The sequence below is a fragment of the Ranitomeya variabilis genome, chromosome 2 (genome assembly GCF_051348905.1).
Source record: "Ranitomeya variabilis isolate aRanVar5 chromosome 2, aRanVar5.hap1, whole genome shotgun sequence".
NCBI lineage: Eukaryota > Metazoa > Chordata > Amphibia > Anura > Dendrobatidae > Ranitomeya > Ranitomeya variabilis.
In genome coordinates, this window is record NC_135233.1 from 852,407,795 (window position 1) to 852,423,308 (window position 15,514).

General features: G+C 38.3%; 1 protein-coding gene across 13 annotated transcripts in view; it reads right to left on the bottom strand.

The window, feature by feature from the left end:
* LOC143808019 (uncharacterized) overlaps positions 1–15,514 on the bottom strand; it is a 428,145-nt gene that overhangs the window by 201,841 nt on the left and 210,790 nt on the right. For 10 of the 13 annotated variants that reach the window (XM_077290232.1, XM_077290230.1, XM_077290229.1 and 7 more), the window contains exons 51-57: positions 14,295–14,411; positions 13,920–14,039; positions 13,433–13,552; positions 10,303–10,422; positions 10,039–10,158; positions 3,332–3,451; positions 782–901 (exon numbers count right to left, since the gene is read on the bottom strand). In XM_077290232.1, the coding sequence (XP_077146347.1) occupies positions 782–901; positions 3,332–3,451; positions 10,039–10,158; positions 10,303–10,422; positions 13,433–13,552; positions 13,920–14,039; positions 14,295–14,411 (837 nt within the window). The remainder of the gene's footprint in view (positions 1–781; positions 902–3,331; positions 3,452–10,038; positions 10,159–10,302; positions 10,423–13,432; positions 13,553–13,919; positions 14,040–14,294; positions 14,412–15,514) is intronic. The other 3 variants (XM_077290231.1, XM_077290228.1, XM_077290233.1) reach the window with 3 other exon arrangements.

Here is a 15,514-nt window from a genome sequence, read left to right on the forward strand (position 1 = left end):
CCATAGACGTGATCTTTATGGAATAGTGGGCAGAAAAAAAGCCTTTACTTACGCACAAAAATTGTAAAGCTTGTTTTGAGTTTGCTAAAAGATATGTGGGAGACTCCCAACATGTATGGAGGAAGGTCCTGTGGTCAGATGAGACCAACAACATTTTGGCCACTGAAGTAAACTCTATGTTTGGCGCCAAACCAAAACAGTTCATCACCCCAAGAACACCATCTCCACAGTGAAACGTGGTGGCAGCATCATGCTGTGGGTATGTTTTTCGGCAGCAGGGACAGGGAAAATGGTCAGAATCGAAGGGAAGATGGATGGTGTAAATGTTTTGGAGTGGCCTAGTCAAAGCCCAGACCTTAATCCAATTGAGAATCTGTGGTCAGACGTGAAGAGTGATGTTTACCAGAGGAAACCATCTAAGTTGAAGTAGCTGGAGTAGTTTTACCTTGAGGAATGGGCAAAAATGCCAGTGGCAAGATGTGGAAAGCTCATAGAGATTTATCCAAAGTGATTTGAAGCTTTAATTGCCACAAAGGAGGCTTTACAAAGTACTGACTTCAAGGGGATGAAAATTTACACATATTGAAGTTTTCAGTTATTTTATCCTATTTGTTTTTTGCTTCAAAATAAAAAAATACAACCAAATGTTCCCAGTTGTAGGCATATTCTTTATAAAAACTGATGCAAACCCTAAAAAAAGTGAAATTCAAGGTTGTGAGGTAGCAAAACATGAAAAATGCCAAGGTGGGTGAATACTTTTGCAAGCAACTGTACTACTCACCTGAGAATCCATTCTTACAAGTACAGATGAAGCTTCCTTTTGTATTAGTGCAGGTTGCATTAGGTGAGCAGATATTATTGGTCAGGCATTCATCAATATCATCACATTGGATTCCATCTCCTAATTAATATATAATGTCTTACCATTAGAAGAGGATATAACATGACAGGTTGTTGCTTTAATGAAAACTTAATAATCTTCACATATTTTTTGATCAGCTATTGAAATATAGAACTATGAAAGCCAAAAAAATATATAATTGCCAGCTCTTCTAATGACATCCCTGTCAGGGTCAGTAAGCAATATTAAACAGTACCCCGCTACAATGCCGATCAATAATGTCAGATGCCACCACTCCCCCCCTCTGTAGCCAATACCTGACAGAGGTATTGGTGATGAATTCTCTCATAAAATGTCTGTCTGCAGGAACCTACTTTTTATGTTGACCAATTCCTTACAATAGACATATAATGTATATTGTATATTCTTTATTATAAAAAAAACTGTTTCTGAGCCCATCAGTATAGATCAGTTTTAAGGTTAATAACAGTAAAGAAAGTTCTGTCTGTTCAGTAGTTGATATAACAATTTATGTGTGTGCATAAAGCATTCATGGAATTGTCCAAGTAAATTAAAAACCTGCCAGTGAGCAGCAATAATGCCAAAATATTTCACTACTTCCATAATGTTCCTTGCTGGTACAGTGCCTTGCGAAAGTATTCGGCCCCCTTGAACTTTTCAACCTTTTCCCACATATCATGCTCCAAACATAAAGATACCAAATGTAAATTATTGGTGAATCAACAACAAATGGAACACAATTGTGAAGTTGAACGAAATTTATAGGTTATTTTAAACTTTTGTGGAAATTCAAAAACTGAAAAGTGGGGGTGCAATATTATTCTGCCCCTTTAACTTAATACTTTGTTGTGCCACCTTTTGCTGCAATTACAGCTGCAAGTCGCTTGGGGTATGTATCAGTTTTGTACATCGAGAGACTGAAATTCTTGCCCATTCTTCCTTGGCAAACAGCTCAAGCTTAGTGAGGTTTGATGGAGGTCGTTTGTGAATAGCAGTTTTCAGCTCTTTCCACAGATTCTCAATTGGATTGAGGTCTGGACTTTGACTTGGCCATTCTAACACCTGGATACGTTTATTTGTGAACCATTCCATTGTAGATTTTGCTTTATGTTTGGGATCATTGCCTTTTTGGAAGACAAATCTCCGTCCCAGTCTCAGGTCTTTTGCAGACTCAAACAGGTTTTCTTTAAGAATGGTCCTGTATTTGGCTCCATCCATCTGTCTATCAATTTTAACCATCTTCCCTGTCCCTGCTGAAGAAAAGCAGACCCAAACCATGATGTTGCCACCACCATGTTTGACAGTGGGGATGGTGTGTTCAGGGTGATGAGCTGTGTTGCCTTTATGCCAAACACATCATTTGGCATTGTTGCCAAAAAGTTCGATTTTGGTTTCATCTGACCAGAGCACCTTCTTCCACATGTTTGGTGTGTCTCCCAGGTGGCTTGTTGCAAACTTTAAACAACACTTTTTATGGATATCTTTGAGAAATGGCTTTCTTCTTGCCACTCTTCCATAAAGGCCAGATTTGTGCAGTGTGTGACTGATTGTTGTCCAAAGGACAGACTGTCCCACCTCAGCTTTAAATATATGCAGTTCATCCAGAATGATCATGGGCCTCTTGGCCGCATCTTTGATCTGTCTTCTCCTTGTGTGAGATGAAAGTTTAAAGGGACGGCCGGGTCTTGGTAGATTTGCAGTGGCATGATACTCCTTCTATTTCAATATGATCGCTTGCACAGTGCTTCTTGAGATGTTTAAAGTTTTGGAAATCATTTTGTATCCAAATCCGGCTTTAAACTTTCCACAACAGTATCACGGACTTGCCTGTTGTGTTCCTTAGTCTTCATGATGCTCTCAAACAGAACCCTGAGACTATCACAGAGCAGGTGCATTTATACGGAGACTTGATTACACACAGGTGGATTATATTTATCATCATTAGGCATTTAGGACAATATTGGATCATTCAGAGATCCACAATGAACTTCTGGAGTGAGTTTGCTGCACTGAAAGTAAAGGGGCCGAATAATATTGCACGCCCCACTTTTCAGTTTTTGAATTTCCACAAAAATTTTAAATAACCAATAAATTTCATTCAACTTCACAACTGTGTTCCACTTGTTGTTGATTCTTCACCAAAACATTACATTTGGTATCTTTATGTTTGTAGCATGATCTATGGGAAAAGATTGAAAAGTTCCAGGGAGCTGAATACTTTCGCAAGGCACTGTATTTTGTTTACACTGGTTGCATATACCACAGCCTGTTTATTGTATATCACCACTGCAGTCAGTCATTGTCCTCAGTAGCGTATGACATAAGACAGTTGAGGCCATTTATTGGCTGTAAATATAAAGTGAGGAATAGTATATGGACTGTGATATCTGCATCAGCTTTTTAACATAGACAAACTCTATAATGGTTCACTTCCATTACTTTCCCATATTGCTGATGTATTGTCCTTACCTGTGTATCCAGAATTACATGTACAGATATAACTTCCCACTGTGTTATTACAGATGGCATCAGTTGAGCATTTGTTCTTTCCTCCACATTCATCAATATCAGCACAATATGACCCATTACCTGATCACAACACAGAAATGATGACTTATTACTGAAACCTGTGAATAATTGTCCACACTTTCATTTACGTTCTATATTGTCTTGTGAGAACAACTGAACATAAAGCATCAACAGATTGTACTAAATTCTACAGGAAAAATGGCAGCCAAAGTCTATTACTATGTATTAATGATAAGACGTACTATCAGTGATGAGTGAGCATGCTCGGTGCTTGGGTTTTCCCGAGCATGCTCGGGTCTCCTCCGAGTATTTGGGCATGCTCGGAGATTTAGTAAGTACTATACATGATATTATCACCTTATGTTAATTGATAAGAACCTAAGAGCACAATTTTATAGTGCAAATACATGGCTATGGTGGTGCTGTAATACTGATTACATTGATACTTTTGGTGAAGAAATCTGCTTTGCTGTTCTTTTTTAACCACAATTTGAAGCTTTCTGCTATTTAGATCTTGGGTCAGAGGGATTGGACTGTACACTGGGTCTTCTACTTCCCATCTGTGATTCCCCCACCCCTCAGCCTGCCTCCAGTCTGTGAATAACTGCCCCCTGCTGATATTTCAAACAGAGGAGGCAGGTCATGAAAGGACCAGAGGCCGGCAGAGGGGACAGGGAATCACAGATAGGGAGGAGAAGACCCCATATAAAGTACAATTCCTGTACGCCAAAAGTAATTTTTCAGAAAACTTAACTTTTTTTTCACCAAAGGTATCAATGTAGTCAGTATTACAGCACCACTATAGCCACGCCTTTACCTTACATTACAAAATTATTTAACAGGTTCTCTTTAATAAGGAGAAAAAAACTATAGTTCATACCAATCAACCAATATGTAAATGCCCCTTATAACACAAGACCAACTATTTTATGTTAAATAAAATACCATTGAAAGAATAAACGGAAACAACTTTTGGATTAAACATGCCATGATGTTTTATCAAGAGTCAGTATCAAATTTTTATTAAAAGACATAAACTTTATTTTAAATTAAATAACTAATCAGGATCACCTAATGACCAAATCCACCCAGAATAACTCGGGCGATTATCCCACTGGTAAACTTCACAACTAGGGCTGCGGATAAGTGCTTTTCCGAATAGCGCTAGTGCTTACCGAATATCTGCCTCGGTAACTTGAATACCTGGAGCGCTCCCGATAATCAGCTGTCTGTGCCACAGCTGCTTGTGTCGCAGATGTGTAACAGTCACAACACATGCATGGAGAGCCGGTTTACTGTGACTGTCACACAGCCACGACACATGCAGCTGCGGCGCCGGACAGCTGATTATCTGGAGCACTCCAGGTATCCAGGTTTCTGAGGCAGCTAGGTAAGCACTAGAGCCATTCGATCAACCCTAATCACGATATTAAAAGAAGAGGGGGGCGGGCGGTTTTAATTTTCTTCATTGAACCTAGCAGCCAGGGTTTAAATAAATTATCCGGCAATTTTTTGATGACAGGGAATCAGGGACCTAAAAAAAACCCTGGAAACCAAGCAGCTGGGGACCAGCTGAAACCAGTTGACTTAAAAATAGCCTGGTGGAATTGGCCTTTGCCCTGGCAACTAGAATAAAATAAGAAGGAATTAAATGGAGAATAGAAAAGAATGAAAAAGGTACCAGACAAATTACATGTGGTCAGTGTGACCATGTGTCCCCCATATTATGATGGGGGGATCTGCATGGTAACACAAGACCTACTCTTTTATGTCAAATAAAGTACCATTGAAAGAATAAATGGAAACAACTTTTGGATGGATTAAACAGGCTGTAATGTTTTAGTAAGAGTTAATAACACATTTTTATTAAAACAGATAACCAACTTTTTAACATATTAAATAACTAATGAAAATCATTGAATGGCCAAATTCACTCATCATAAGCCAGGCGATTATCCACACGCGAAGTCTCAAAAGACTTGACCCTCCCCCCAACACCACAGACACTTCTCTATTCAGTTGTGACAACCCAAATAAAAAATGTCCAATCCAGTATCAGAAAAATGAACACCATCGTTTCTGAACAAACCTGGTGGAAACCCCTCCAACATCACATGCCTAAGGGTATGTGTCCACATTCAGGATTAAATCCGGATTAGCTGCAGATTGAATGCAGCGTACAGCCACAGCGTTCAACCCGCAGCATCCAGATGTTACAGCATAGTAGAGGGGATTTTATGAAATCCCATCTCCACTATGCATGCGAACATGCATCCGGTGGCCCTGCGTTTCCAGACATGTGGCGTGTCTTTTTAGAACGCAGCATGTCTGTTTACCTTGCGGCGATGCACAGGGCCCTATGTGTGGGGTGTGGAGATTCCGGACGTGTGCAATGAAGACATCCGGAATCACTGTGCGTACAAAAGGGGGCGGCGCTTTGGGTGCACCCTAAAAGATAAACCACCCAGCATGAGAAGAAATTTCTCCAAAGCCCTATCTAGCAACCCTTTTACGGATTTTCTCCATGAACAAAAAACCTTTTAATGTCCAGACAAGTCTCGGGGGAATATATCCCTTTTCGTAGCCCATAATAGATCAAAAGTTCTATATTTGCCTATGTCATTGCCACCTACATGAAGAATCACCAAATTCAGGGATAGTAAAATTTTACTTAACTCCTTTAATTCAACCCCAAGATGAAACCAACATAAACCCCTTTAACCGCACCAGAAATGTTCAAATCAGATGAATCAAAAGAAAGATTCTAAGAATAGCTTCTCTTTACAGCTCTTTTTTGGGAGCAGAAGATGAAAGATGAAAGGCCGACTATCCATATAATTTAGGGATCTAAAAAGACCATTTAACCTGATAGCAGTAACTCAGGCCCCATATAAATTCTAAATCTATTAGATCCTATTGATGATTGTGTACTCTAGGTCTAAACTAGCTGCCTCAGTAACTGCTCCTGCAGTGTGATTAAATTTTAGAATCACCCACATTCAAATGAGCAAAATATATTTTTTTTAAACAGAATTTAATTGGAATTTAATTCATGGAGAGAAATCTTTGTGCATTCGAAGAGGGCCATTTATGTTATACCTAACTCTCAACCAATTTTTTACATTTACGACGGGGTATATCGGGCAATCTGGGATTGTATTCAGTTTAATACTACATCCCTTACCTAACTGATCTGTTTTAGACTTCATAATCCAAATAACTAATTCATATTCTGCTAAACTAATGTCACTAACTAACAAGCTGGGTTCCCCCTTTTTATTGTTAGCAACTAGTTCTCCTATTCTCAAGGCTCAAATAAATGCCAAAACAAGAGTGGTCCGGAGCAAGGATAATTCACAACTGTAGAAGTAGATCTGACTTGAACTATACCATAACTTTGCTAGCAAATTTATGTATACTGGGCGGCTAGCGTCTGGACACCAACAATCCCTTTTTAAACCTTTTAACACTTGCTTTACTGAAAATAACTTACAAATAGGAGAGCTCCCATGTAATTTCAAGAAAAAAGAAATGTCAGCTTTAGCCAATAGAACTCCTTTGTCATAAGTCTTTGACAAGTCAGTAGCCTGATCGAATGAAGCATACCTTACAGATGCTTGAGATTTGTCTACTTCATCATCATTAACAAGAATAATCCTTTGGGTAAGATAGATGAAGAATCATCCTAGATGAGACTTGCTCCTTTCTAGGGACTTTTCCTAGTGGTGAAATGCTAAACCCTTTTAAATAAAGGAGGGGTAAAAGGACCTAAAATGCTTCACATTGAAACCTCTTTTTTTATTTTTTCCTCCACTATATTTTCGTAAACTGATTTTAAATTATCAGAACAACAGCAACCAATCCCATTGAAGTTAGGAACAGAAAATCAAAATCAAAACCTTTGAAAACTATGAACTTTTTCTCTATCCAGGAATCGTTCTAGCCATTAAAGCATTTTTCACAGATTCACCATTGTCACGGCTTTGAAAAAAAGGATTCCTTAGGACAGTGTTCCCCAACTCCAGTCCTCAAGAGCCACCAACAGGTCGTGTTTTCAGAATTTCCTTAGTATGGCCCAGGTGATGGAATTGTAGCCTTTCTAGATGATGGACTTCTCACCTGGGCAATACTAAGGAAATCCTGAAAACATGACCTGTTGGTGGCTCCTGAGGACTGAACTTGGGGAACACCGCCTTAGGATTTGGCTGCTGCTGGGATGACTGATTATTTTTAAAAAGCATTTTGACATGGGATGCAGGCCGCCACATAAAGAATACTCATGCATATATCTGCAATCACTTAACCACTTACATGTCGACTCGTTGAAGGTGAAGCATATGCCTTTGCTAATACTTTGACCAAGATTAGGTTGTCTTGGCATGGTATTCTTCTGTAGAAGCATCAGATTTATCCACAAGCTGGCATCCTTTATCCTCCATCTCATAGATGGGTGGATGGCCAGATTTTATCTAAATGCCTTATTGTAATAGTACCAAACCATACAGCCAAAGTTACGATATACCACCAGCACTATATCCATGTGCTGAAATAATCAGCTGAAACACTCTGGATGCTTCTGGCCTAAAACAGCTGACAACATGCAGCAAGCCTGCAGTCAATTTTTGAATGAATGCAAAGCATTCTTTCTCCTGTCATCTGACTTCCTTTATTATCACCCCTAACAAAATTATCTTTTTAAAGGCACTAAGGACAACAGATTTACAAATTCTCTATTCCAAATCTTCTCTTTAATTGCAGGAGTCAGATGAAAACCTAGCAAAGACAACTCACTGGTAATAGCCTCCGTAAAACAGGATTCTGCTACACCTGTGCCACTGTCTAGCGCTGGCACACTGACTATATTACTCTGGAATAAAGAGGGTTTAGCCCCAACACTGGACTTAAAATCAGAGCTAGACAGGCATTCTGCAAAAATCTGCCTACACAATTCTTTAAGTTCAATTAAACTGTCACTACACGGCACAAACAGGGGAACATGGATGTTCTCACCATCCATGCCGGTCCTCGGGTTTGATCTTACAGCAGTGTCTCCCAGGCAGGTGCCTTCTGTGCTCATAGCCACCACAGGTGGTGATCATTGGTGTCGCCACTCTACAGATGGCATGGCCGACACCTTCTTTTCTTCTGCTGTAGATCTTCTACAGTAATACTGTAATACTGCCACCACTGCCAGTCTCCTGGGTTGTGATGTGTTCTGTAGCATGGTCATGATCCTTCTGGCCATGGTACAAGAGCTATGGAGGCTAGATGAAACCTCCAGGAGGGGGTTTGATTACATCGGCGACCGCCATTGCTTGATGATGGTGCAGATCTCGCAATGATCTTCTGCTCCTGGTGACATATGGTGACATCCTCTGGAGGTGATTCCTCTTCTGACTTTGCAATGGAAGGGTGAGTATGAGTTACAGGTCCCTCTTCTGTAAGATTTTACAGCTTGCTTGATTGTAGGACTCATTTTCTTCTTCCATCTGATCTTCTGTCTTCTCCCTGTTAACTGGTGACTTCATCCTCTTGGGCTAACATCAGGGCTTCAAGGCAGCCAGTCTTCTTCACCAGTTCCTTTGGCTCTTCTCAGCAGCTCCTTTATCAGCTGTTCCATCCTGAGGTCTTCAATCTTCTTCTTTGAATCCGACAACTGCTCAGAACATCCAAGGTTTAAACAGATGAAATATCCTGCCTTTTTTTCATTACAGGTAATCAGGGACCTATAAAAAAGGGGAAACCAAGCAGCTGGGGACCAGCTGCAACCAACCAGTTGTCCCAAGAATGGCCTAATGAAATTGGCCTTTGCCCTGTCATCTATAATAAAATAAGAAGGAATAAAATGCAGAATAGAAAAGAATGAGGAGAATAGTATCAGGCAAATTATATGTGGTCTGTGTGACCATGTGTCCTCCACATTATGATTGGGGGGCCTGCACAATGTAAATAACAACCTCATACATTATTAACATACTGAATGTGGTGGCCTGTTTAATCAGTGTAATATTAATCAGTAGTGCACCTATAGTAGAAAGTCCAACTGCTTTGACCCCATCTTGACACATCTTGCTGTTTTATTTTTAACTTTGCGGCAAAACAAAAGAGCTGCTATTGGGTTTTTGCACTGTCATGGATGTATTCACTTATATCTATGTCCTTAAGATGTGACATAGTAGTGGTGGTGCAAGGATATCCGAGTCTCTTCATGCCTTGCCGCTCTGTGCGTTGTTTATGACAGTGTCAAAAAGATGTCATTGTGTCATCATCATTCAGCAGGAAAGTGGAGCGAAAACAGCACCTTAGAGGATTGTCTAATGGGAGCTGAGTGTTTTTGTTTATACAGAGGTTACAGAGGTGGCTTCATATATAATCAGAGGGCACAGTGGTGGCTTCATATATGTTGAGGTGCCACAGTGGCTACATTTACATTCAGAGGCAGAACATTGATTTTATATTCACAGTGACGAACATTGTGAGCTAGACTTATATTTACACATCTAAGCAGCCTAAAATATTACATTGCAATCATCACTTCTCACAATTACAGGGACCCCATGCCCTCCCAATATAAATTTCTGGGTGCATACCTTATATTATACATGTAATTTACTGTTTTAACATATTCTTTAATTTGGAGTTTTTACCTTGGTATCCATCATTACATGTACATAAGGAGACTCCTGTTCTGTTACTACATGTTGCAACATCAGAACAATCACTGTCATCTGTACATGGTGTTAGTGTCTCACAGTTATATCCATCACCTAGGAAAAAAGCATAATGTCACCTAAAGTAAAAGCTTTTTTAATATAAAAATAATATTTTTGTTGGGATCCATGCTGCATTAAATTGCCTAATTGATTACACTTTTAATGTAAACATATGAATCACGACAAATCAGAACTCACCCCAGAATCCATCATTACAAGTACACATAAAACTTCCTATTGTGTTAGTGCAGGTTGCATTAAGTGAGCAGATATTATTGGTCTCACATTCATCGATATCCTCACAGTGGGTTCCATCTCCTAATTAATATAAAATGTTTGCAGTTAACTGAGGATATAACACAAGAAACAGATGTGATAATGAAAATGTATTAATCTTCACATATTATCTGATCGGTTCTTGAAAAAAGAATATGCAAACCATAACACAATTTGAACCCAATTACATATTTTGACAGTCCTCCCAAGCTGCTTAACCCTATAAATACCATGATCAATAGCAATCACAGCATGATGACGGTTGAGAGAGAGAAGAGACTACCTGTATCATCCCAGCGGCACCCCAGCACAGCATTTACGGGGAGGTAATGATAGTCATGGCAGCCGAAAGTCAAATAATGAGCTTCGAGTCAGCCAATTATGGTGTCCTGTTAAACTCAGCCAGAAACAGGGCCTACAGGAGTCCTGCCTGTGCAAACTGGCAGGTCTAATGCATTGCAAAGTTTAAATCCCACTCAACAAAAAATAATAAAACAAAATGGTAAAAACATATAAAAAAAACACAAAATAAAGAACAAAAAAAAATTACTCCAACAAAAAAACATAAACAACAAAAAGTGGCAAAAACAATGCTTTTTCATCATACCACCGAACAAAAACTGGAACAAAACGAGATCAAAAACTCAACTGTAGAAAATAAGCTCACAGGCTGTCAGCACAAAAATAAAAAAGCTACAGCTCACACAATATAGTGATGCAAAAACTATTTTTTTCTTTTGTAAAATTGTTTATATTGTGTAAAAGCAGTAAAGCATAAAAAAAAATTTGTGGTATCACTGTAATTGTCCTGATCCAAAGAATTAAGCTATCATCACTTTTTCTAAACAGTGAATGACATAAAAAAAATCTTAATTGATGTATTTTGCTTATTCTGCCACCCAAAAACCAGAACAGAAAGTGAACAAAAAACGTTACGTGCCCCAAAAAGGTACCAAAAAGATCTTTAACTCTACCTGCAAAAAACAAGCCCTCATGACTGAGGAAGAAATATAGAAAAATTGCAGCTCTCAAAATATGGTGATGCAAAAACTCTTTTTTGGTGTGTGTGCTAGTTCTATCTGCTATGCTGAACTCTTATATCAAGGTCTCCATGCAAATCTCTGAAATACAAGACTCAGTCAAAATTTTTAACGAAACATTCCCTATAATGAGGCAGATGGTGTACCTGGACTCCGTCTGGCCTATGATCCAATGGTGTCTGTCTTTTTAGGCATGCACAAAAGCAGTTAGCATCCACATGCTTGGCATTACTGTAGCGAGGAGAGCCAACTTAATTTACAGGGTGCGTGTCTCCAGAAGCATGAGCTGAGCACAATGCATTGGGTTGTACAATTTATCTGAATCTACGTACAATGTCATATTTACAATGTTTACTCCGCAACATCCACTGTGTGCTTGTTTCTGTAAGACACCCATGGAGTCAAAATAGTCTCCACATTAATAGATTTATTTTCAGTGGGCTGTAATTTTAAAATGGGGTCAATTGATGGATTCCTGGCACTTATGGGCTCTGCAAGTGGAGTCCACAACCTATTCTGACAAAAGTAAAATTTTGCACTTTCCTCCCGAGCCCTGATGTGCGGCTAAACAGTAGAGTGCAGCGACTTATTGGATATTGCCAGCATTCAAGGGAAATTGTGTATATGTGGGGTCATGTATACCTATTTTTCCTTGTGAAAATGTAAAATATGTGACTAAAACAACATTTTCTTTGTAAAAATATAATTATTTTTTCTTTACCATGCAATAGTATAAAATTCTGTGAAACACCTTTGATGTCAATATGATGACTGCACCTTTCAATTAATTCATTGAGTAGTGTAGTTTGTGTGGGAGTTTCTACTGGTCTAGCACCTCAAAGGCTCTGCCAATTTGACAAACCATACCAGCAAAATCTGCACTATAATATGGGGCTTTTTCCATTCTGAGTTTGCACTTTGGTTGAAAAGTACAGTAGTTTCTGACCTCGTATTGGGTATTGTCATACTTAAGAGAAAATGCACAAAAAAATTCTGTGGTCTATTTTCTACTGTTGCTCTTGAAAAGAAAGAAATGGGTATAAAGGAAATTTTTGTGTAAAATAACAAAATGTTCATATTTTGCTTCCACTTTATTTTAATTCCTGTGAAGCACATGAAGGGTTAGCAAACACTCTAAATGTAGTTTTCAATACCTTAGGGGGTGCAGTTTTTATAATGAGGTCACTTTTGGGCATTTTGTGACAAATAGGCCCCTAAAAGTTACTTTAAATGTGAAGTGTTTCCAAACAGAAATGTTGATAGAAAAATAAAAAATTACTGCAAAGCTAAAAAAAAAAAAATATTTTAAAAATTATACTGATGTAAAGAACTGTGGAACTTGTTTCTTATTAATTATTTTTAGTGGTATAAGTATGGTAACTGTTTTAAGGGCATAACATTTCAATTTTCATCACATAAACACATGTCACATCAACATAAACTTGCCATTAACATGATTTATAGTGTGTGAGGAAAAAACAATCTCAGAGTCACTGGTAAACAGCGCCTTGAAAAAGTTTTCATACAACGTCAACTTTTCCACATTTCTCCATGTTACTCACAAACATAAATGTATCGTATTAAGATTGTATGCACGCAAAGTAGCAAGCATTTGTTAAGTGTAAAATAAATGATACATGATTGTCAAATTATTTTAAAAATATAAATCTGAAAAGTGCAATGTACATTTATATTCAACCCCTTGTAGTCTGATACTCTTAAAGAAAATCTTGAGTGACCAATTGCCTCTAGAAATCACATAATTAGTAAATTGAGACTACCTGTGTGTGATATATTTTCAGTATAACTATTGCTGATCTGTAAATGGCTCATAGGTTTGTTTGAGATCATTAGGGATCACACAGCATCATGAATACCAAAGAACACACCAGACAGGTCAGGGATAAAGTTGTGGAGAACAGTAAAGCAGGGTTAGTTTATAAAAAAATATTGCTAAATAAAACATTTATGTGCATGCATATAATATGAGATTGTTACTTCAATTACTTTACCTGTATATCCAGGATTACATGTACAGATATAACTTCCCACTGTGTTAGTACAGGTGGCGTCAGATGGACAGTTGTTTTTTCCTCCACATTCATCAATATCAGCACAATATGACCCATTACCTGATCACAATACAGAAATTATGACTTATTACTAAAGTCTGTGATTAGGAGCCAATCCACACTTGTCTTACAATATGGTCATAAAGCCTCAATGGAAGATACTAAATTCTGTTGGAAAAACTGAAACCAAAGTCTTTTAGTCTGAACTAATGAAAATACTGTACATGCTGCACAAAGACTCTAGTGTCAATGTGACATTATGTTAGTGAGAAGAAAAAGAACGTTCATGCCAACAGATTTCTAGTGAAAAATCACATTTTGCACATGTTTGAGGTCTCTGTGATTTCTGCCATTGCTATTGAAGAGACTATAGACACTGTCCCGTTAGGGGTTGTATATACAGACATCTCTAGTGACAAGTGATTACCTTGGTATCCATCATTACATGTACATAAGAGGCTTCCTGCTATATTACTACACGTTGCATCAGGAGAACAATCATCATCATCCTTACATGATGTCAGAGCCTCACAATCATATCCATCACCTATGAAAAGAGCATAATGTATAATGTAGTGAATGACCTTAATTGATTACAGCCAAATATCAGTATATTATAAGTATCACTCAAAATGATGTTTTCTTGTAGTATGAAAAGCTTACATTTTCAGCAGATTCTGAAAAATAATTATAATATATATTCGTATCAGGAACCCTGTTACTTTGACAGCCATAACTACATTTTTTAACACAACTAAAAATAAACAGTTAAAACAAGAATCAATGACAAGTAAGAACTCACCTGAGAATCCATCATTACAAGTACAGATGTAACTTCCTACTGTGTTAGTGCAGGTTGCATCAGGTGAGCAGATATTGGTCTCACATTCATCAATATCCTCACAGTGGGTCCCATTACCTAATTTATAAAAAATATTTCTCAGTTATCTGAGGACATTACATTAGAAATAGATGTGATCATGAATGCATAATATTCTGCATAAGTTGTCTAATCAGTTATTGAAAAATAAAATATCAAATGTTAATACATCGAGTTCCCAAATTAAATATTATAAAGCAACTGACGCATGTTCTTACTAGTGATGAGCGAGCACTAAAATGCTTGGATGCTCGTTGCTCAGGTCGAGCAGATTGGAATACTCGGGTACTAGGCCAGAACAACGAGCCCAATATAAGTATATGGGAGACCCAAATATTTTTACCGCGATCCCCCCTGGGTTTTGCTTGGAAATATGTCAAGGTACATCCTTTGCAGGTTAATGACTTGCCTGTAAGGCCAAATATTTAACCCCAGACTGAAAATTTCCTCGCCCTCTTAGGCTTAGTTCAGACGCTGCGTTTTTAAAGCATTTTTCAACTTTAACATTGCTTTCAACCACTACAAATGCATTCACTGGGAAATGTCATTGTAACATTTAACATCCCTAGCTTGTCATGTGGTGTGTGACACATAACCAGACCCAAAACCAAACTGAAGAAAAGGACAGCGCCACACCGGACAGTGAAAAAAGCTGCTCACATTTTATTCTGCCTCCTGCGGCAACGTTTCGGTCCGAAGACCTTTGTCAAGCAGGACACAACGTTGCCGCAGGAGGCAGAATAAAATGTGAGCTGCTTTTTTAACTGTCCGGTGTGGCGCTGTCCTTTTCTTCAGTTTGGTTTTGGATGTTTTATCCGGGATGGACCCCCTGGTAAAGACGTGCGCCCTGATGTCCATAGAGACAATGCGATTGTAGGGTGCGGTTGGACTGTTCTTTTTGACATAACCAGACCCATCTTGTTTCATTTACAAAGGAGGGACTCTTAAATCACAGGGCCTACAGGTCCTTCTCAAAAAATTAGCATATAGTGTTAAATTTCATTATTTACCATAATGTAATGATTACAATTAAACTTTCATATATTATAGATTCATTATCCACCAACTGAAATTTGTCAGGTCTTTTATTGTTTTAATACTGATGATTTTGGCATACAACTCCTGATAACCCCAAAAACCTG